Raw genomic sequence first — 22,989 nt, forward strand, 5'->3', positions numbered from 1 at the left:
CATTGTTTTAACATTACATTTAGGTATTTTCATTACAATAAAAAAGAAGTGGAATTTCCATGTATTTAAAGTACCATAGATTTTTTTGTTTTTTTTAATGAAATAATGCACCCTATTTATGAAGGGTCACTTTTTTATTGCTGCATTTATGGTATTTCTTTACAATAAGAAAGAAATGGAATTTCACTGCATTGAAAATACCATATCCCAAATTATTAAAACACTTACATTTTGACACCCATTAATAGATTTATTCTATCTTTTTTTTATTTATTAATTTTTTCAAAAAAAAAAAATTAATAAAAGATATGAAAATTGTATTTATTTATTTATTTAGTTAATTTTTATTTTGAGAAAAACACAATTTGTGAAAGTTGATTTTGGTACGAGATTTGCATTAATTAATTAAGATTTTATCACAAAAACTTGTAATGCTAAAATCTAAAAGAACATTAACTACTTTTTCTATGGCAATCTTAATTTTCCATTATCTCAATTCTCCCAACAAATCTCATTTTCTGCAAAATATTCCCATCCAAAATCATACCGGAAAAACCACAAATCTCCTTCAATTTTCCCATGTTTGTGCCCACTCATCATTTCCCAGATTTGAAGCTTCAAGCCTGAATTTTAGCTGTCTAGATTCACGGCCTTGTCCCCTTTTTTGTCTGCTCTTGCAACCCTAAAACAATGAAAGCAACATTTGGTGGCTTTGTCGCAGAGGAAAAAGAGAACAGAATGAGAGAAAACAGAAGAAGCCAAACTATGAGGTAAACATCTGCGGAAAGAACAGAGCGAAAGGGTGTTTCCTCCTGTGCCCACAATTTCATGAATCCTATTATCTGTTGCTCTCCGCTGTTGCTATTTCTTTTTTTATTTGGGTTGGTGTCGTTAATTTTTGACGATTTTGATCGAAACTGAGGCATGCCCATGGATGGATGGTCGGTTCCGAGAAATGGGTCTGTCTTGGATTGTGGTGAAACGGGTGGGAGTTGTGAGACTGATGGGATTTGTGTTGACATTGGTAATAATAATTCTCTGAATGGCACTGATAAACTTCAGGTTTTATTCGATCAAGTTTTGTTGATTTTCATGAAGGAGGTTCTTGGGAATGAGTGTGTTAGGCCTATTCCGGCAATGCTTGGCGATGGGCGGTCTGTGGACTTGTTCAAACTTTTCTGGGTTGTGAGGGGGAAGGGGGGTTATGAGTGGGTTTCTGATAAAGGGTTGTGGGGTTTGGTGGCAGAGGAATGTGGGTTGGATGTTGGTGTTAAGACATGCCTAAAATTGATTTACTTCAAGTATTTGGATCAGTTGGATCAGTGGTTACTTGGGATTTTACGGGATGGGAGTTTGGATAAGGGGGAGGGTGAATGTGGTGGGAAGTTGGATTCGGTGTTGGAGGAGTTGGGGACAGAATTTAGAGGATTGATATTGGGTGGGACGGGCCCAAAAGAGAAAGATGATGGAGTTTTCGAATTAGAATCTGAGAGAACTGACAACTGCGTTGATTTGGACAAGGAGAAAAGTATTTTGAATCTGTCAATAGTGCTTCGCAGGGCAGAAAAAAGTCCTAATGATGATGATGAGAAAAATTGTGTTGATGGTGGTGATGATGTTGCGATCCAGGATCCCATTATTGCCAAGAAAAGTTCTTTTTCTCGTAAGAGAAAAAGAGAATCTTTTTCAGGAATGCTGAATTGGGTGAGAGAAATTGCAAAACATCCTGAAGAGCCTTATAAGGGGAATAAGAATGGAAATGAGGTTTTCTCAACCCAGATTTTAAGGGTACGGGAGTCGCTTTTGATAAGGAGGAAGGTCCACACAAAAGAAGAACAATCTCTCCTGCAGGTGAAAGTCATTTTCTTTCTGTTTTTTCTGCTTTAACCTGCATGAACTATCTCTCTAGCAGGTGGAAGTCATCCTTTTTCAATTTTTTTATTTATTTTTCTCTTGCTTTAGCTTTCCCACCACAAAAGTGGAAATTTCCAATTATATTTAAGCTAGTTGGTTTTATGTCTGTGCTAATGGTTTGCAGCTGGACCGTGGGCAAAATGTTATGCTTCTCATGTCAAGCATGCCTGTGAATTTTAAGTTGCCTTCTGAAGATGTGTGTTGATGTGTGCCTTATAGTAAACCAAATTAGACTTCGGTATATTTCTGTCTTTATTTAGTTGCATGTACTAAATCTACTTCCATGGTAGGACGTAATCTTTCTTACATTATTCAATGCTGCAAATTAAATCAACATAGTCATAACTCAAAAGATCTCATCCTACAAGGCAGCTGGGTGGACCTGTTAAAATCTGAATTGTTGAATTGCAAATGTTTTTTTATGATAGTTTCTACTCTGAATTGTAACTGTTAACTTGAACCATATGAGCCTAATACATGTTTGGATTATCTACTGATGAATTAACAGGCTGGTCAAAATATGGTTGAATGCTCAATAGGTAGTTTATCAGGAAGACATTCAAAAGTATGCGTACACAGCAGGCACTTTATGAAAAAAGCTATCTTTAAGCTAAGGTAATGTTTGGGCATTTCCATAGAAATGGAATGTAGAGTTCACTTTATTAGGGGATGGGAAGAGCGTAAAATTTTTGGTTGGATAGGTGGTGTGGTGATCCATTCTTCAACAAGCCTGATGTTGTTAAGTTGGAATGGTTCCTCTGTTGGGAAGGGGTGGAAGAGAGCATGGATGGATGTTCCTTTGTGTTTATTTTGGACTATTTGGAGGGATAGAAATTGGAGGGCATTAAAAGACCTGGAGCAATCGGAGCAAGTACTCAAATAATTTTTTATGTGTAATTTTCTGGAATGTGTTAGGCATTATATGGAGGAGACATCTATGTCTATGGTAGATTTATTGATTGGTTGGGTTTGAAGTAGAAGAGGGAAGGTTCTCTTTCTCTGTTTTATTGTTCTTTTTGCTTGGTGCTCTTTGTATACTCCCTATGTACTTCAGTAAGTTCACTGTAGCACTTTTTGTTAACACACACACACAAACGTATATATATGTTGCATGCTTATAAAAAAATAGATATGGAATGTATTTTCTTGGCAGGTATAGAAGGAAATCTCTTTATTTTCTTTTTCAGGGCATTTGAAGGCACATATTCATTGCCTTTGACATAGCTGTTATAAAAATGGAACTGCAATGCTATGAATAACAAATATACTCTTTCTGATATGTCTTAACTAAATTCATGAAACCAAAAAAATTGAATTAGTTGATTCCAGATCATGGTTCTGAACTACAGTCTTCATGTCAGAGAATCATGGTGCTGTTGTTTATCCTTTTATTATCTGCAGTTCTCTTGAGAGGAATATGGAGTGAAGAAAAGGCTGAAACAAAACTCTACTCTCCTTTGAGGCTAATATATTTTGCTCACCCAGAGTGTGTGGTTGCAAGCTTTTTTAACAGAAACCAACTGTCATTTTTGTTTCATATCCTAACTTTTAAGTAATGGGTAACATTGATCCTATTCCTGAATCCCAGTCTCTAATTTTCTCCTTCCTTTATATAGCATTTTTTTTCCTTTATATATTATGAGCAACCTTCTTTATACATGTCCTAACCCTGCATTCTAATTCCATTCCTTCTTATTTCTTATGATAAATCCAAAAATTATTAGCTGGTGTAAGCTTACTCTACAACTTATAATGTAGTATTCAGCCTAATGTCTATCAAAGATATATAACACCCAACATTGAGCATAATGCATTAAAAAGGGTGAAGTTGCTCAGAAGAGAACAAAGCCATATGCGAAGTAAGTAAGTTGATAAATTTACATATTAAGAAAATGATGACTAAAGAAAACATGATCTCTTATGGATTTTAAATCATGAAAAAGATGTCTAGTATATCTTGTGAATGGTTATTGACACACATTTACGTGGTTGCAGAAATAATTGTCTGCTGATGATATGATAATACATTGAATACATGCCACTCACAATGATTTAGAGAAGGGAAGATAAGAGTTTGAGAGGGTAAATTTATTTTTGATAGATAAACCCACAAAAATATATTAGATAAAGGGTGCTTGAAAGGCGACCCGAAGCATACAGGGAGTATACAAGAGTCACTTAAAAACAAGAAACAACAAAGACAAGCACTCACCGGCCCTCAACAAGAACCCAACCAGTCCACAAAGTTAATCAAAGATAAGGGACCTACAACTATAGAAGACTTAGCCTAGGAAAAAAGATTACAAACAAAGGAATTTTTCATTCTTTGAATTGACAAGACCTCATTATAAAAAATTATCCTGTTTCTTTTTTTCCAAACCGTCGAAAATAAGCAAAGAGGAGCTGCCCGCCAAACCTTTCTATGCTTCTTGTTCTTAAAGAAAGCACACCAACCTAAAAGAGTGTCTCTAACCGTAGACGAAAGGACCCAATTACCACCAAACAAAGAAAACACAAGATCCCACAAAACCTTCGCCTTGGAACAATGAACAAGAATGTGATTTATCGTCTCCTCTTCAGCACAACACAAGGAACATCTGTTAGCTAAAATCCAGTCCCTCCTCTTGAGTTGATCTTGAGTAAGAACCTTCCCCCATAAGGCTTCCCAAGCAAAAAAACCCACCTTTGTAGGAACATCCGGGCTCCAAATAATGCTCCACAGAAACGGGACTGCACAACTATGATCAAGAGAATTATAAAGGGACTTTACAGTGAAAATCTCATTCTTCGTCCCTCTCTACACCATCCTATCCTCCACATCAGCATTTAGCCTCTTTCCTTGAATGGTCGAAAGGAATTTCTCCACCTCCCAATCATTGAAAGGTCTAGAGAAACAGGGAGTCCACCTTTCCTCTTCCCCCATTGAATCCTAACAGTCCGCTACCCACGCTTCTTTAGAAACTGCTAATGCAAACAAGAAGGGAAAGGCCTCGCAAAGGGAATTACTCCTGCACCAAATATCCTTCCAAAACCTCACCCTTTTGCCATCTCCCATAGAGAAGGAAACATTATTGAGTAGCAACGAACCTTCCTTACCGATTTCCTTCCAAAGCCCTACCCCATAGCCCTCCCTTACCCCACGAGAACTCCACCCTCTTTCTTCTTCCCCAAACTTCCTACTAATTATAAGCTTCCAATAGGAATCCCTTTCAATCGCAAAACACCAACTCCATTTGCACAAAAGGGCCCTATTGAGACTAGATAGATTTCTAATCCCTAATCCACGCTTCTTTATATGAGAACAAACAACAGCTCACTTTACAAGATGGAGCCTCTTTTCCAATGCTCTCCCCCCCCAAAGAAAATCCCTTTGAATTTTCTCAAGTCTTAATTTAACCACTCTTGGCAAACGCATTAAGGACATGAGGTAGGTTGGCATACTCGCCAAAGTGCTTCAAATAAGAGTGATTCTTCCTCCCTAATAAATGAACTGCTTCTTCCACAAGGCAAGTCTCTCCCGCATCCTCTCTTCCACTCCGTCCCACACCACCACCGACTTATGTGGAACACCCAAAGGGAGCCCCAAATAAGTGGAGGGGAGAGATCCCACTTTGAAGCCAAGCTTAGCAGCCCATAACTCAGCATTCTCTACTCTACCCACCGGCAAAATTTCACTTTTGTTCAAATTAATACACAGACTAGAAGTGGCTTCAAATCACAGTAACAACCAACTTAAAAAAACCAATTGCTCTTGGGAATCCTCACAAAAGACCAACGTATCATCAACAAATATCAGGTGCGAAACTTGGATCTCAATGCCATCCCTTCCCCTTATCCTGCAGCCTATTAGAAAACCCCCTCTTACTGCTCTGTTAATGAGGCTACTTAAAGCCTCCATTTCTAAAACAAAAAGGTAAGGGGAAATGGGGTCTCCTTGCCTTAACCCCCTAGTGCTTCGGAAAAAACCGGTTGGAGAACCGTTAATCAGAACAGAAAACGAGGTAGTGGATATGCACCATCTAATCCAGCCAGCCCATTTCTCCCCAAAACCCATTTTGTGCATCACTGTCAGCAAAAAATCCTAATTAATATGATCGTAGGCCTTCTCTAAATCCAATTTACACAACACCCCACTTTCCTTTCTTTTCAGCAAGGAGTCTATGGCCTCATTAGCAATTAAAGTAGCATTGAGAATTTGCCTTCCTTTAACAAGGGCATTTTGGGATGAAGACACCACCTTTCCCACTACCTTTTTTAATCTATTAGCTAAGACCTTAGCAAGCAGTTTGTATAGTCCTCCCACCAAACTGATGGGTCTAAAATCACTCAAATCTTCAGCCCTGCCTTTTTTTGGGATTAAAACTAGGAAGGTGGTGTTTAGGCTTTTGACAAATTTTCCCCTCTCAAAAAAATCTTTGAAAAAACCCATGATCTCGTCTTTGACGAAATCCCAACAGAATTGCTAGAAGGTAAGGGGAAACCCATCCGGACTAGGAGCCTTATCCCCATTCGGATCTGAAAGAGTCGAAGACACCTCTTCCACAGAAAACATCTCCTCCAACCTGGCAGCCTCCTCAACCCCAATACTGTCAAACTCAAGACTGTTCAAACAAGGGCGCCAACCACCAAGATCCAATAATAGATTCTGATAGGCCCTCACCACACTCCTCTAAATATCATGATCTTCTGACAGCCAGGTGCCATTGATTTTAATCTTTTTCAAGCAATTCCTCCTTCTGTTAGAGTTTGTCATCTTGTGAAAAAATCCTGTGTTTTTATTGCCTTCCTTCAACCATGTTTCTCTTGATTTTTGTCTCCACGAAATCTCCTCCATAAGCGCCCATTTCTTGAAGTCCTCCTTAGCCTCCTTTCTAGCCTCTAACTCCTACTCGTTTAGCTGCTCCTGATCATCCCAAAAAGACACTTTGTCCAGAGTCAACCTCTTGTTCACCCCCACTTTTCCAAACACTTCCATGTTCCAGCCCTTCAACTTAATTTTTAAAGCCTTTAATTTTTCTGTCAGGATAAAACTATAAGACCCACTATAGTTGAAACCTTGCCACCAGCCCTTTAGCAACTCCTTAAACCCCTCCTCCTTCAACCACATATTCTCAAACCGAAACGGGATTGGACCTCTCCTCACCCCACCCCCATCTAGTAGAATTGGGAAATGATCCGACACCGGTCTTGGGAGAGAACATTGGATCTCCCCACTGAAATGATTCTCCCAATCCTCCGATATCATAAAGCGATCCAGTCTAGACCTAGATTGACCATTCAACCCTCCACTCCACGTAAACGGCCCCCCATGAAGAGGTAAATCTCTTAAAGCCAACTCCTCAATCACCTTCGAAAATCTTCTCATGGTTCCAGTCATTCTTCCTTCTCTACTACGCTCGCTAGGAAATTTGATCACGTTAAAGTCCCCTCCAATACACCAAGGATCAGACCACAACCCTTGAATGGTACCTAACTCTTCCCAAAACAACTCTTTGTACTGTTTCATGGTAGGTCCGTACACCCTCGTAAGGTCCACAAGAAGCCATCCTCGCAATTTCTAAACCGACCCGAAATTGAGAAGAGACCCACCTCCATGCCTACTAACTCCAGAACTCTATTATCCTAGAAAACTACCACCCCACCAGCAGCCCCCCTTGCACTCATGGCACCCCAACCTAAGAATCTTCCCAATCCAAGACCGTGAACAATCCCCCGGGACATATCTTGAATTTTGGTCTCCTGCAGACACACCAAATCCACTCTTTGCGACCTAATCAAAGCCTTAATAACCTTCATTTTATTTCTATCATCGACCCCTCTAACATTCCAAGATAAAATCTTTATCTTCATCTAAGGTTTGAGATTCTAGCCCCACCTTCTCTAACCAGAGATTTCTCCTTTCTCGCGCCATTGTAATTGATGGACCACTCCAATTTTTTCAATTCACGATCAAACTTAGTGGACCCCGAGATTCCCTTCTTAATATTTTGCTCTTTTTTTCTCTTTGTCCTTAAGAGCAAATTCAAGATTTCACCTTCAAAACCTTCCGTCGAAAAACCCAGAAACTTGCTGAACCTCGCCAAGCAGCTATCGTCCTATCGACATCCTTTTCCTTCCAAATCCTGTAACAAATCCTCAATCTCACCCCCCCCCCCCCTCCTTCACCACCCAAGAACTTCTCCCCCTCAGTGACCAACTCCCCATTGCTGCCATCTACCAGAATAATACTCAGAGGAAGCTGCTCCTCTCCATCAATCATAGAGGCCAAACCAGCATACGTGGAAGAAAGTTCCGGACCCCCCACAGAAAGCGAAGAAGTATCAACATACTTGGAAGCTTCATCATGCAATGCTTCATCAGTCATCGACCCCCTTTTCACCACCGCAGAGACTTCCATCGGCATCGCAACTCTCGTCATGCAGACAAGGGGGTCAACGTCTCCTCTTACACTTCTCTCCTTGCTAATCGAGCTCACACTTTGTGCCCTAAGACAAGTGACAGAAGACTTTTCCCTAAATAAAACCCCCCACCCACTGCATCAGAGCCTTCAAGCCTAAGGCCCACTCTCGTCGCCCCCTCTCTGCAGCCTTTCACAACGATTAAGTCATTGGGCCTGGAATCTTGGCCCAAGCCCTCTTGTATTTCTTTTAAAGGGCCCTGGGGCTCCCCAAGTTCTTTTAAAGGGCCCTAGGTCTCCCCAAGTTCTAAAACGTTAAGCCCAAAACGAAGACCTTTCAGCCCAAGAACAGAAACGTCCGTCCTTTTAAAAGAAGTCTCTCTGCCCCCTTTCACATGTCCATCAGTAGTACCTACCCTACCCTCCACAACAGTCTCTGCACCAAAGACCACAGCAGGAGGAATGGAAAGAACACCTCCAATAGATGACACGTCAAGTACTCCCTGCTGCATCCTCAACTGCTCCACCTTCTCCCTTTGACTCCCACAACAAAAAGCGCATGATGTTCCACCATCTTCTTCTCCTACCCTTGAGTCGCCCTCCCCGTCGAGGCTTCCCACCGGCACCACCTGTGTGAACCAAGGTGAAGACTCCCACCAAAGCTGAAAGGAATAACATCCCGACCCCACAACAATGTGAGCAAAGTTGGGAAACTCCTTGTTCGCGCGCTTCACAAGGATTCGAGCCCACTGCAGCTCAGACAAAGAAACAGAGTCTTCATCCACTGCTGCAAATCCTTCACACCCATCACTAATTCTTTTAAACACCTCCGTACTCCACAAATGAAGTGGGAGCCCGACCGCCCTTACCCAAACCTCGTTAGCAATGGAGTCCTTGCAAAGACATCCCACCTCAAGGTTCCATCTATCCAAAATAATAACATTTTCCTTTATGTTTCTTAAGCCTCTAGCTAAAACACGCTCAGCCTCACTTGGCGACTCGAAGTCAAACAATAAGAGACCTCTGCCTAACACAGCAACCCTCAAATTCCCCTTTAAAGCCCAATGCTTCAAAGCCTAACTCCTTACGTACTCCAACTCAGGAAAATGAGCTGAGTTAAAACCCCACCAGCCTACCAGACACTGTCTCAACTGATCCAACCTTCCTCGCACTTCTCTTTCCCCCACCTCTAACCAAACTGACTGGCCTACCCTTCCCGGGCTCGTCTTAACAACATCTGCATAAGATTTCAGCTCCACCCCTCTCTCCCTCCACTAGACCTTCGAGCCCCCCTTCACCCTTAACAAATCCTTTGGACCTTTGGTTACTTGTAAGCCACCTGTTAGGGCCATACCAAGACCTTTCAACCTCATGGCCAAGGAATTCCATCCAAAAGATTGTCCCTTTCCTTCTGGAAAAATAATGTTGTACTTTTTTTATTCAATATCACGAACTGAGCAGAGAATGAACCTTCCTGCCTCATTCAAACGACGCTCCAACCTATACTTCCTATTCCCCTCCTCCCAGCCAATAGCCCAATCTCGATTATTAACCTCTCTACAACAAGCCTCTACTCCATCCAATAAGCAACGTAAACTAGCCTCCCCGAATCTAATCCAAGAGGAGACACCTTTGCTTCTCCCCCAAATGCAGCCTTTCAGCTTTCCTCCCAAATCCTCAACCAAAATCTCAAAGGATTAAGATAATAATAAACGTATCAAAATATATCACTCAAATATAAGTCATCCTAATTCTTTAGTCCAGCCTCACTGATCTTGTTCCACCATTCTGCTTTACCTAGTCATTCCTTCTACCAAGTAACATCCATTATGTCTTTTCTCTCTATGTTAAACCACTGGTGACCTTCTCTTGCTCTTTTGGGGCCCTTAATCATGTAAAACCTATAAGATTGTCAGGGAACACAATTTTCGCATTACCCATCTATCACATAGTTGACATGTGTGCATTCTTTTTATAGTGTCTAGATTTCAAATGGTGCACTACTTTTTGTATTATTAATGCTTAAGTTTTTGTTTTTTAATTTTAATCTTTTGGTAGTAATTCTTGTCTTGATATTTACATTTGGACAACATTTCTGTTCATATGTCCAGACGGTTGATATTTTCCTTGGTGTTGATACTCTGATCCTTTGTCATAATTTACACTAGAAAACAATCGCTTGCTACTGCTAATGAGCTACAAACACTGAAAGTTGGATTTCCTGTTTTTTCTACATGTTTAGCTAATTATTTTGAAATAGTTTAAATATAGATTCTATAATAACTTTACTTTTTGCATGTATGTTATTGCCAATAGTATAAAATGTATCATGGTCTAAACATGCAGAAGCAGAAGATGCACCCCTCCATGTATGAGGATAATATTGTTGTCAATCACCAGTCTACAGAGAAGTCAAGGTGCAGTAGAAGGCTTTTTTCAGTGAAATCTCACTTATGTTCATGTTCAGCTGCTCAAAGTAAATTGCCAGGTCCTCACAGGACAAAGTCAGAGAGTTGCCCCAAAGAGCAAGCATTGACCCCTAATGAGCAAGAGCCTGAGAACACAAATACTTTAGATGACCTGTTTCCAGATGATCTCTTCCTAAAGCCCATTCCTGTGGGCCCCAACTTTCAAGCTGAAGTACCTGAATGGACTGGTGAGGTTACTGAGAGTGACTCCAAATGGCTGGGCACACAGGTATGGCCTTTGGAAAATGGGGAATGCAGTTTCCGTATTGAAAAGGACTGTGTTGGGAGAGGAAAACCAGATTCTTGTGACTGTCGGTTTTCAGGTTCTGTTGAATGTGTCAGATTTCATATTGCTGAGAAGAGGATGAAATTGAAGCTTGACCTGGGCTCATTGTTCTATCATTGGAGATTTGATCGTATGGGTGAAGAAATTTCACTGGCATGGACAACTGAAGAAGAAAAGAGGTTCAAGCATATGATAAGGTTGAATTCCTCATTGCAGAGTCCATCCTTTTGGGATAATGCATTGAGAATCTTTCCTACCAAGACAAGGGAGGCCTTGGTAAGCTATTACTTCAACGTGTTCCTTATCAGGCGCAGAATTTATCAGAACCGAGTGACTCCAAGAAAGATTGACAGTGATGATGATGAATTAGAGTTTGGATCTTTGGGTGGCAGTTTCGGGCATGAAGTGATTAAGGTTCCATGGTCTGAATTCCTGACATGCACCCAGAATGAGCAGTCTACTGAGTTGGATTAATGGAAGAATGTGCAATAGGAATTGTTATCTCTTCTCAGGGGTTTGAGTTACTGCTAGTTTTGCATACTTGTCCTTTGCCAAATTTTTTATTCATGATTCATTTTCTGCTTTTCCGGTACAAACTCATTTTCTGACCCTGAAATTTCAACGAGTTAAGATAATCACAGTTAAGAGTGATGCAAATCTGAGGAAAAGTTGCATCCGTGTTGCTGGACGCTGGACCTATTGGGGTTCTTGATGACCTCAAGGGTTGAGCACAGGGAATGTGCTAAAAAATTTTGTATTGTTGTTAGTTTTATACCTTTGGCTGTAGGAGTTTTGGTTAAGAAAGTTAAACTACAGATTTGGATGGCTTTGTTGTAAATATTGTCATCAAATACCGGATAACATTACCTAGGGAATGTCCTTTTACTGGATGAGGAGAGAGAGAAATAGACAGACAGACAGGTTGCTTTTTAGAGTTCAATGGAAGCTTCTTTTTCATTTAAGATGTGCATATTGAAGTTTCTATGGTGAATTTCTTTCTGAATGGTTCAGATTTTGTTGTTTGTCCGTTATCTTTTATCATCATTTTTGGTATACCACATCCGTTGTTACCTTTTTTAACCAAAGGGTTTGAAATTTATTATTCTCTATACTTCGTTTGTCAGGTTTTTGTTTCACAACTGCAAAGGTAAGTCACTGTAGACAAGGAAGTGTACTCTCAAGTCTTTCACAATGTGAGTTCCCCATTGCACTTTCCCCATAAAAGAACTAATATCAATGGATTCTGAATTTGCATCAGTTGTAAAACAATGTATCTTTCACTTGGAATTCATTCCATTTATTTCCTTTATTTGTACCCAATTTAAGTTTTTTTTTTTCTTACTTTTGTGCTTCCAAATGAAGCAATGCAGAGAAACATGCACTAGGCCTCGTTGGTGGACAACTAAGCATTTGAAATATAGTATTTGTGAGAGAACTATATACATGATAAAGGATGACTAATGCTTAGGGCTGTTGTAACACGCCCTAAGGAAAAGATATCATAACATTTTTATCTTGGACTGGGATAACACTGTTCTTGCTCCACTTCTGCTGTGTACTCTTCTATGAATTTTCTTCGGACTTGCAACATGGAGATGCTCAAAGATCTATGTAGTCTTTTTTTTTTTCATGTGTTATGTATATACTGGTTTTCTTTGCATTTACAGCATGATAAGCTAAAAGTGTAGAGAGGTAAGCATGTGGTCCAGGTAAGATATGCTGATGATGACAAGTATCATACACTAATTCATCAATAACTAAAACTGTATCAACATATGAGTAAGTGACGTCAAATAGGCCTATCAAAGAAAAAGGGACATCAAGATATGTCAAAGAGTGAGAAGACCTCAGAGCTCTTAGTCTTGACTGTTGGGTTATGCCTAGAAAAGTGGTGAATCGATTCAGAGTAGCTAAGTTAGATTGGGTCCCTCCTAGGAGCATATGCAATACAATGACCATTTCTTTTAGAGGTTTGGGGTACACGTAGAGAGAAAACTCTTTGGCCAATTGAAGGCCTCACATTGATTTGGATAGAATGGAGGGAAAGAAATGCAAGGATTTTTTAGGATAAGTGGAGAAATTCAGAGATGATATGAGAGCCAGTCTACTTTTATTCCTCTTTTTGGGCCTCAACAACTTCAGCTTTCAAGGACACTCCTCTCAATGTTATTTAGCTCTATTGGAATTTAGTGCGTAATAAGGGGTTAAAAGAAGCAACAGAACCACATTTCCTCTGTATAGTTTTGGGTGGTATATAGGAGATATTGTATTTATCTGTTCTTTTGATCATAGTTTGTATATGAAGGAAGGATTTCTCATCCTTCACATGCACTTCAAAATCCTAATCAATGAAATTTGTTTTCTGATAAAATAAAAAAAAGTCAGAGAGTGATGAAAAGTGTGGGCATCATTGAGACATATACGAACTATGTAGAATCTTGATGGCTGCAGGAACATTGCTGTAATTTTTTAATGGGATTACTTGACTTTTGCTATTCATTATCAGCTGAAGAAGTTATCAGACTTTAGTGACTCCAAAAAATATTGCTTCTGATGATGATGGATCTGAATTTGGATCCTAATGTGGCAGTTTTAGGAATGGAGCAGTCAAAGTTTCAGGGTCTAAACTCCTGAAATGTGCCTGGAATAAGCACTCTACTGAGTTGGATTAGTGCAAGATGTAGTACAGGAATTGGTTTTTCTGCTGAGGAGTTTAAATTAGTGCCAGTTTTGCATTACTTATCCATTTATGAAGTTTTTATTACGATTCTTTTTCTCCTTATCTACCAGCAGATCCTCATTTAATGCCCTGAAAATTTGGATGGCTTAAGATAATAACAGTCAGGAGTGGTGCAATCTAAAGAGAAGTTGCACCCATGTTGGTGGAAGCAGGACCTGATTGGGTTCTTGATGACCTCGGAGGTTGAGTTTTTGGAATGTGTTGACAAATTTTTATCCTTGTCCTCTCAACTTATTCTGTTAGATTGCTGTTTCTCCAGTCAGTATATAAAGGTAATTGAGTATAGAAAGTCTCAAGTGTTTAGCAATTTGAAGAACCTAATGCACTTGCTTCATTACAGAACTGTAAAGGTAGCATCTGAACTTGTTTCAATGGTGAAGAAAATTGATCCTTCTTTGCTTAAAATTCATTTGCATTCATTTCCACTATATGTGCCCAATTTAAGCTCAAGTTAGTGGTGGACAATTAAGCATTTGCATTATAATCTGTTGGGCATGATTTTGCGCATAAGCTTTTTGGATTAAAGTAGTGCCATTACTAATTTATTATTTCACTTTTTTTATATAGGTAATTTATTTCTTCACTTTTGATGTATGTACTCTTACACTAATCTGTGTATGGATATATTTTCTTATTTTTTCTGATTTAATATATTTCTATGATCCCCTGATTGCTCTCATTAATGTTCATCTATATCTTTCTCAGCCATACCCAAACTCAACCAATCTCTGCCACACACAAAAACAAAAAGAAGAAAAAATCATCTCTCTTGCGTTACTAATTTACGTCTGTTAATTATTCTTACATGATTTTCAAGTTTGTTCCCTAGTCTTCTGCAGTAAGGATGGAAGCTTATTTATAGATTGCTTATGGTTGATTCAGCTTTTGAACAAGAAGCTGAGTTATTCCAGTTTATTTGATTGTGACAGGTTTTTACATGGAGGTTTCTGAAGAGTGGAGCTACCGGATGCTTATACTTGTAAACCTCCAGCTTTGCCAAGAAGATCTACCACCCAGATGTTGATCATGCGAGTTACTATATGTTTAAAACCAGGTACATTGGCTTGTAGGGTTGCATCATTTGTACGTTACATCCATTCAATTTGGGCTGTATCACTTTACTACATACCCATTTATGTTGAGTCATATCTTTTGAAAGGCATCTTTTCAACTTATATTGAAAATATTTTCAACCATTCTGAGTGAACAGTTATTCTGAGGTGCACTATTCAACACTTTACTATCCTATTATTTATTAGAACAAAGAAGAAGGAGGGAGGAAGAGCTTTATTTGGGGCTTTTGGGTGATTTAATTTACAAATCTATCCTTACTTATTCAGTCATGTGCATAGCACATGACATTTCCATCCATTGAAACTAACAATGTCTAACAAGAAAGGTAGAGTGCTGGTATTTAAGAAGCTTAGAGTGCAATGTGTTCGATTTTAAACCTAAGGAGGCAATGTGCAAAACACGTGATGGGTTGAAGGGGTAAGGTGTATTAAATTCATTTTTTAAATATTTATAATGTCTTTCAAGCCTATGTCAAAACTCAACATTCTACTATTATCAAGTACTTTAGATGTGATTTGGGTGGGGAGTATACTTTCAATGCATTCCGTGAATTATTTGCTTTACATAGAACTATTCACCACATGTTTTGTACTAACACTCCAGAGCAAAATGGCATTGTTGAAAGGAAACAAAGGCATATTGTTGAAACTGCTCATTCTCTTTTATTATCTGCATGTGTTCCTACTGAATTTAGGGGGCAACAGTTCTTATTACAGTTCACTTAATTAATAAAATCCCCTCATCCCGTTTTCTCTCTTTTTTTTTTTTTTTTTTTTTTTTTTTTGTGTGTGTGTGTTTATCTATCAAAAAAAAAAAATCCCCTCATCCCATACCTTTGATCTGTCACAGTTTGAAATGTTATATGACCACGCTCCTAATTACTCTACCTTAAAAAGTCTTTAGTTGTACTTGTTTTGTTCTTCGTCCTCATGCGGAGCGTAGTAAGTTATCTTCTCGTTTTGTCATTTGTGTTTTTCTAGGATATGATGTTCTTCGTCCTCATGCGGAGCGTAGTAAGTTATCTTCTCATTTTGTCATTTGTGTTTTTCTAGGATACGATGTTCTTCGTCCTCATGCAGAGCGTAGTAAGTTATCTTCTCATTTTGTCATTTGTGTTTTTCTAGGATATGATGAAGATCAAAAAAGATATCATTGCTTTGATCCGGTTAGCTATGAATTTTATGTTTCTTCTCATGTTTTCTTCCTTGAGCATATATCTTTCTTTTTTATTTTTGTTGAGTCTCATAATGTCTTTAAGTTTGAATTTATTCACATTAATCCTTTCTTGAATGATATAGATAGTTTTTTTTTATAGATTCTAGTACTTTGGTTCTTGATTGTCATGTTCATTCCTCTCCTTGAATGACTATTTCAACACCTTTTGAGACTATGGATCCTTCTTTCCCACATTCTTTTTAGTGTTTTTGTAAGTTTACTCGATTACTAGATTTTGTTTACTACTCTTATTATAATTCTCTTACATCATTTTTTAACTTCTATTTACAATTCTGAGCCTCTATCATATAAAGAAGTTGTTCTTGATCTTCTTTGGCAGCAAGCTATGACTGCTGCCACATGGAAAGAGTGTCATTGGTTCTTGTTGGGTCTATAAAATCAAAACTAAGTTTGATAGTTTGATTGAGCAGTACAAAGCCCAATTGCTTGCTAAGGAGTTTTCTCAATAGTATGGTATAGATTATGAGAAGGCTTTTACTCATGTTATAAAGATGACTACCATTCATATTCTTATTGCAATTGATTCTATTCATCAGTGACATATATCTCAGTTAGATATTAAAAATACCCTCTTGAATGGTGATCTTCAAGAAGAAGTCTACATGGTCTCCCCTCTTGGTGTTTCTTATAACCCTAGAGAAGTTTGTAGGCTCAATAAAACTTTACACGATCTCAAACAAGCACCTTGTGCTTGGTTTGCAAAGTTCTTTGATGCACTTACTTCTTTTGGCTTTCACCCCAGTCATCATGATCTTGTACTCTTTCTACAGTGCACCACTACTGGTCATATTCTCCTTATTCTATTTGTTGATGACATGATTATTATAGGTAAAAATGTTGATGGGATTATAGTGTTGAAGTCAGACTTGGCTTCCCATTTTGAAATGAAGGATTTAGGCTCTCTATGATGTTTTTTGGGTATTAAGATAACCTCTTGTTCTAAAGGTTATCTTCTCTCACAATCTAAGTACACAGTTGATATTCTTGATCGTGCTTACCTTATTGATACTAAGACTATTAATACTCCTCTTAACATTAATGTTTGGTTATCTTTTTTTTATGGTAACCCCTTGCCAAACCTTACTTTATATCATACTATTATTGGTAGCTTAGTTTATCTCACCATTACGCGTTTGAACATTGCTTATGTTGTTTATATTAATTAGTTTATTGTTTATGTTACTGCAGTTCATTGTGTTGTTGTTCTTCATATTCTGTGGTATCTCCGGGAAACTATATTTCAAAGTCTTTTATTTCCATTGTAAATCCTCTATTTTGTCCACTTAGCACATTCCATCCAGGACTACCTTCTTATATCCTTTGTTGCCCTATCGTGCACTTATGGTCATTTTCTGAACTGTTTTTGAGCTCTTTTCGGTGTTCCACCATGACTCTTCCGGTTACTACCTTTGGATTTTCTTTGGAGATACTTTGGGGGGACTTTCTAGAGATCCTTAGTGTGATGATCAGTGACCTCTAGTTTCTTTTTTCTTTTTTTAGCTTAGGGCTTTGTTTGGCTTGACTCTGATTGATTTCTAGTGCATTTAGGTTTAAGTTTGTTTTTCCATTGCATGGTTTTAGGATTAGGTGAGTTTTGATATTTTGATCTTGATTTGCATGAGATTGACTTTTTCCATGTTTAACTGCATGTGACTAACATTTTGATTTTAGTTTCATGAATTTGAACTTTAATTTTTGGTTGACATAAGATTATTTTATTTATTTGTTTATTTATTTTATAGTTATTTTTAATTTTGTATTGCTGGTGCACTAAACTTTAGTTTTGTCTTTTCCCTTGGTTGTTTTTTTTTTTTTTTTTTTGCATGTGATCACTTTTTAATGGATGTATGGATTCTTTATAAGGTCATGAGTAGAATATGTGAACTTGGAGATTATTAAAAGGTCTTAGATGAGCATGGTGGATTAAAAATGTTTTCAACATGTGAAGTCATCACATTAGAGAAGAGGAATTTCTGCATGAATTTGTCCAGGAGAAGATGAGTGGCAGAAGTGTGAGGGAATGGAAATTTCTAGAAGATAGGAAGCATGGAAATCATGTGAAAATGAGAGAAGAGGTAAGAGGGGTGTGCATTTTGAAGGGGGTGATGTGGCAGTTACAAGATTCTGCAGACTAATAAGTTAGAGATGGGGAGATCACGTGGAGGAGATTGGAAGGAAAAAAGGCTTCAGTTTCTATCTTGGGAGAATAGACCTTTTTGGGGGGACATTTTGGTGGGAAAAGAAATAAACAAAGAGAGGAGTTTTGTTTTTTGGAAGGAGAGCACTATCTTGATTTTTAGGTGGAAGAACACACCACCAACCTGCAGAAAAAATAATAATAATAAAAATAAAAAAATAAAAAAATAAATCACCATGATCAATTTTGAGAGACTACATCAGATCATGTTGCAGTGGAACGGGAGGCAAGTTGTGAGTAGCACGAAGGAGGAGAAAAGATTACCAATCTTTGGAGGAACAGAAGAAGCATGACAGGGGAATGTTTTAGGATTCTTAAGGATTTCATTTTCGGTTAGGGAGAGGATAACAACCGAGCACTTTTCTTCTAGAGTTAGGGAAGATAAAGAGGATTTTGGAGTCTTCTTTCTATTCACGATCATCATAGACTAACTCGGAAGGCTTAGGGATCCTCTCATGGAGATCAGTGTTCGTGATCTTCATCTCCAGGTCAACACTACATCACAGCCATTGACAACCTGCAATACATGCCAATAGTCTCTCTCTTCATCATCACATCACACGCATATAGTTCCGGTATCTTTGTCAGTTACGTTATCATCACGTCTCTATGACTACAATTAGAGCACTGGTTTCATCACTTTGAAGATATCGTAGCTGCATGGTGGAGTTTCACACCAGCAACTTGAAGATAACATCAGATTCGAAGAAGTTTTAAAGGTAAGTTGCTGAAAATTTTCTTTCGTTCTTGATTCTACTATTATCTTCTTCATCTTCTTTATCTCCTTTACCCTTTTCTTTTAATTTTGGAATATCCTAGATTAGGTTTGGGTGTGGACGAACTAGGCCACACACGAGTATTGTTAGATTTGACATTTAGGAAATTGTTTGATTGAATGTTGATTGTTTGATAAATTATGATTGAGATTGAGTTCATTTTTCTTCAAACGTCTTTATTTGAATAAGCCATTGGATAATTGCATGACAATTGCCTTTGAATAAATCCATTAATTTGGATTATGCCTCCTTGATTTTTTGTTTTCGGTTAATGTAAGTTTTCAGCTTACCTATCACAGTTCACATACATTTGACACCAATAAATGATTATTTGTCTAGGCTTGATTAGGCACACACTTAGGACACTTTTGTATCATAATTTAGGACCCAAATTAAAACACAATTAGGTTTAAATGCAGCTGCACCTTAGGTTAATATTTAGGACACTTGAGAGTTTCTCCTTGGCACACTAGAGAATTCATATATACACACTTACACTTTTTCTTGATATTTTGTGTTTGAGATTCTCTGTGTTTTAATATTTTTTAAAATTGTTTTTTTATAGCCAAATTAATTTTCTAACTTCATTTTAAATTTAATCTTAGATCAATTTGGTCAAGAAAGGTCAATTTTCCAAAATTCATGCAACCAATTTTATTCGATATGCATATTTAAAAAAAGTTTTAAAATAAATTTGGGTTTTGAATATACATGAATTAAATTTTATAGCTCCAATCAATGGATTTTTTATGGATAAATTCGTGGAAATTAAAATAGGATTTAATAGATCCCTACATACAAAGTTTTTCCAAAACAGTTTTTCAATGAAATTGTGGATAGTTCATTGTACTTCTGCATTTGTAAATTGGAATCTAACAACTTAGAAACCCTTTAAAATTTTTCTAATTATTCTATGACATTCTAGACTCCTTGAACTTGATTTTAGAATCTTACTTGAGTCAAATATGGTTTTCCAATTAGAAGATATTTATCAATATTTCAAAAGGTTCAATTTTCGCTATGTTTTTTATACTGAGTCTTGTTTTGCAAAATTAAATTACTAAACGATCTCTATAATTTTTTTGAACATTTTTCTCTTAATTTAGACTTTTTAATTTTTTTCATAAAATATTAAGAAATGATTTTTGAAATGAGAGATATAATTTTTTCTTTTTGCACCCACAACACAAGTGCTCTTCTGGAGCTAAAAGATGTTTATTTATTTTTTAATATGTTATGAATGTGATATTGCCTTGTGATTATTTTTCATATAAAATAGGCATATTAGGCTAGTTGTGTGAATTTTTGTATGATTTTAGGATATTTGTAAGTTAATAAAAAAAAATCAATTATTGAATACCTTAAAAAGATTCCCTGTTCTGGACCTATTATCATCATTATGAAATTTGGTACTAAATGAGAGCTAGTTAATTAATTTGGTCACTTGTATGAAAAACTAGACATATAGAAAATGTTCTCTGCAAAATTCTCATGATAAAACTTAACTTCTAGATATTTGTTTTAGATTTATTTTGTAGAGTCTTCTATTTTGATCATTTGCTAATTTATCCGTGAAGTAACCAACTTGTGAATAAATTTGATATTAATGGGAATATAATTAATTAATTTGGTCTATTGGATATTAATATGGACATGTTACAGATATTACCTAATTTTTATTTTGATAAGATAACATTTCTTGATATTTATTGGGAGTTTATTTTATGAACCAATATTCTACCTTGTTAATGATAATTCCTTTACTTTTGATAATTTGGTCACTTTTGAACGTGCTTGTGAACCTTCCTTGATTTGAGACATGCTAAGTATATATATATATATATATATATATATATATATTGGTTTAGTTTTTTATTATTCTTTAATCTCATTATTATTATTTGTGAATTAGCCTCATTTTTATAAAGCGCTTTTAAATGCTATCAAGGTACGCTTCCTCCCCTTACCACTTTGTATACATTAGTATCTATGCTTAATTCATATGATTGGTTGGCTTTGCTTTATTTGATCTTTGTGTTGATATGTCATTGCTTATTGATCTTGAGTGGAATGCATATTGTATATGTTATGATATTATTGTTTGTGAACTAATTCTTTTGTTTTATGGAAATGTTTAACAAGCTATGAAGGTATGTTCTCCACTTTCTTTGATTATTGCTCATTGAGTGGGCATGTTTTGATATATGCTTTTACCCATGGCATCCACTAATTTACCAATTAATTATCATAATTACTTCAACTTTCTTAGTAGAGACCATTTTTAAGGCTTAGAGGGGTGTTACCGTTATGATACCTTCCCGATAGGTAACCTCACCCCTAAACTTAGACTTGGGTTTTCAAAGACATGTTTTTCCAAAACAAGGAGTCATTTTTTTACGATTTTATTTTTTATTTTGTTTTCCCTTAAAAAAATAAAATAAAATAAAATAAGTGGCAAATCCAATATTTATAAAATTAGTTTTTTACAAATATAAAAAAGCGAGTCTCACCATTGAGTGGAAAAGCATGTGAAAAATGAGGGTCCACATCTGTCCACTTCCTTTTTAGAGCTACATCCACATCGAGTGGGAACGCATGCTAATTGGGCCAATGATCATAAAGATTGCAAGTCCACCACTGGATTTTATATATTTTGGAGAGGTTCTCTTATTTCTTGGAAGAGCAAGAAACAAACTATCATTTCTCAATCTTCCATGGAAGCTGAATATCATGCTAAGTGACATCTACCACCGGTGAAATAGTTTGGTTACATTGATTACTTGCTCATATGAGTGTTTCTTTTTCTTATCTATGTATTGTGGCATTAAGAGTGTTATTCAAATTGCTTACAACTTCGTTTTTTTATGAAATGACAAAATGTATTGAAATTGATTGTTACCTCATTCGTTGTCAACTTCAGCATAACAATCTCACTTTGCTTTTTGATTTTTTTTTTTTACAGATTGCGGATTTGATTACCAAGTCACACCTGCTTTCGTGTTTTCAGTTTTTGGGTGACGAACTCCCAATACTTCTTGCAGCTACATCATGAGTTTGTGAGGGGATATTAGAATTATTTATTTAGTTACTATTATTATTTTTCTTTTTAGGACTAAGGATAAGTTAGTCTTTTTCATTTTTTTATTTCCTTTCATTACATCTATTTAAATTCTATTTTGTGGTGTACCTATTCTTAAGAGGGTTCATAAGAAATCATAGATTTTCTTCTCTTTCCTTTTTCTCTTTGAATCTTGTAGGATTTCAAAAGCAACACGCAGAAAAAATGAGTACTAGGGTTGGTGGAGGATTAAGCATTTGTATTTATATTAGGATTTTCTTCATCTGGGCTGGTCAGGGAAAGAGTGATGGGTGCTAGTGGCGGAGGTGATTATCGTGGGTATGCACCATTTATTTTGCTTTCTCCTTTTGGAGTTTCATTTACTCGCAAGTTCAAACTCCTTTTCTAAGCTGTCATGAGTCATGATGTTACCGGAACACAAAAGGCAATTATTTTCCTTAATGCAGCAAAAACAAATTATTGGAATTCGTCTATTTTCAATCTAAGATGTTGATTTTGGTTTGGCAGGAGTGTTTCCGCCTTTGAATGTAAACGTCCACATGGTATGTTTTAAGGTACGAGAAAAATGTGTAATGGAAATTGTAAAAATTGTGCAAATCCGTTTCTTTTGTTATTTCACCGAAATTTGTTACATTCCATATTACAAAAAGTTTGAAGGACCATGGACTGGTGGACGTTACCATCGAATATTTTATCTCAATCTTTGAACGTGCCGACGAATGAGGATACAAATAATTTTGGAACATGGTTCAAAATAATAAATTCTAAATGTACATTTTGATACACTTGGAATTAATGTTATGGCACATCCTTCCGCATTAA

At 37.0% G+C, this 22,989-nt stretch overlaps 1 protein-coding gene across 5 annotated transcripts; it reads left to right on the forward strand.

Moving 5' to 3' along the window:
* The first annotated feature begins 431 nt into the window (after positions 1 to 431).
* Positions 432 to 22,322, forward strand: LOC100245040 (AT-rich interactive domain-containing protein 2). Of its 5 annotated transcripts, XR_009467411.1 has the most exons (4): positions 433 to 1,851; positions 10,658 to 14,859; positions 15,860 to 15,892; positions 16,004 to 22,322. XR_009467411.1 is itself a non-coding variant. In XM_059742058.1 (2 exons), exons 1-2 carry the CDS (start codon positions 925 to 927, stop codon positions 11,537 to 11,539), a joined length of 1,809 nt encoding a protein of 602 aa, XP_059598041.1. In that variant the 5' UTR covers positions 432 to 924; the 3' UTR covers positions 11,540 to 22,322. The 5 variants fall into 5 exon arrangements, 1 of the variants encoding a protein (XP_059598041.1); XR_009467412.1 differs by having other exon boundaries at positions 10,658 to 19,031; positions 22,051 to 22,322; XR_009467410.1 differs by having other exon boundaries at positions 10,658 to 15,892.
* The last annotated feature ends 667 nt before the right edge of the window (positions 22,323 to 22,989 follow it).

The sequence above is a fragment of the Vitis vinifera genome, chromosome 2 (assembly GCF_030704535.1).
Source record: "Vitis vinifera cultivar Pinot Noir 40024 chromosome 2, ASM3070453v1".
In the NCBI taxonomy this organism is placed as follows: domain Eukaryota; kingdom Viridiplantae; phylum Streptophyta; class Magnoliopsida; order Vitales; family Vitaceae; genus Vitis; species Vitis vinifera.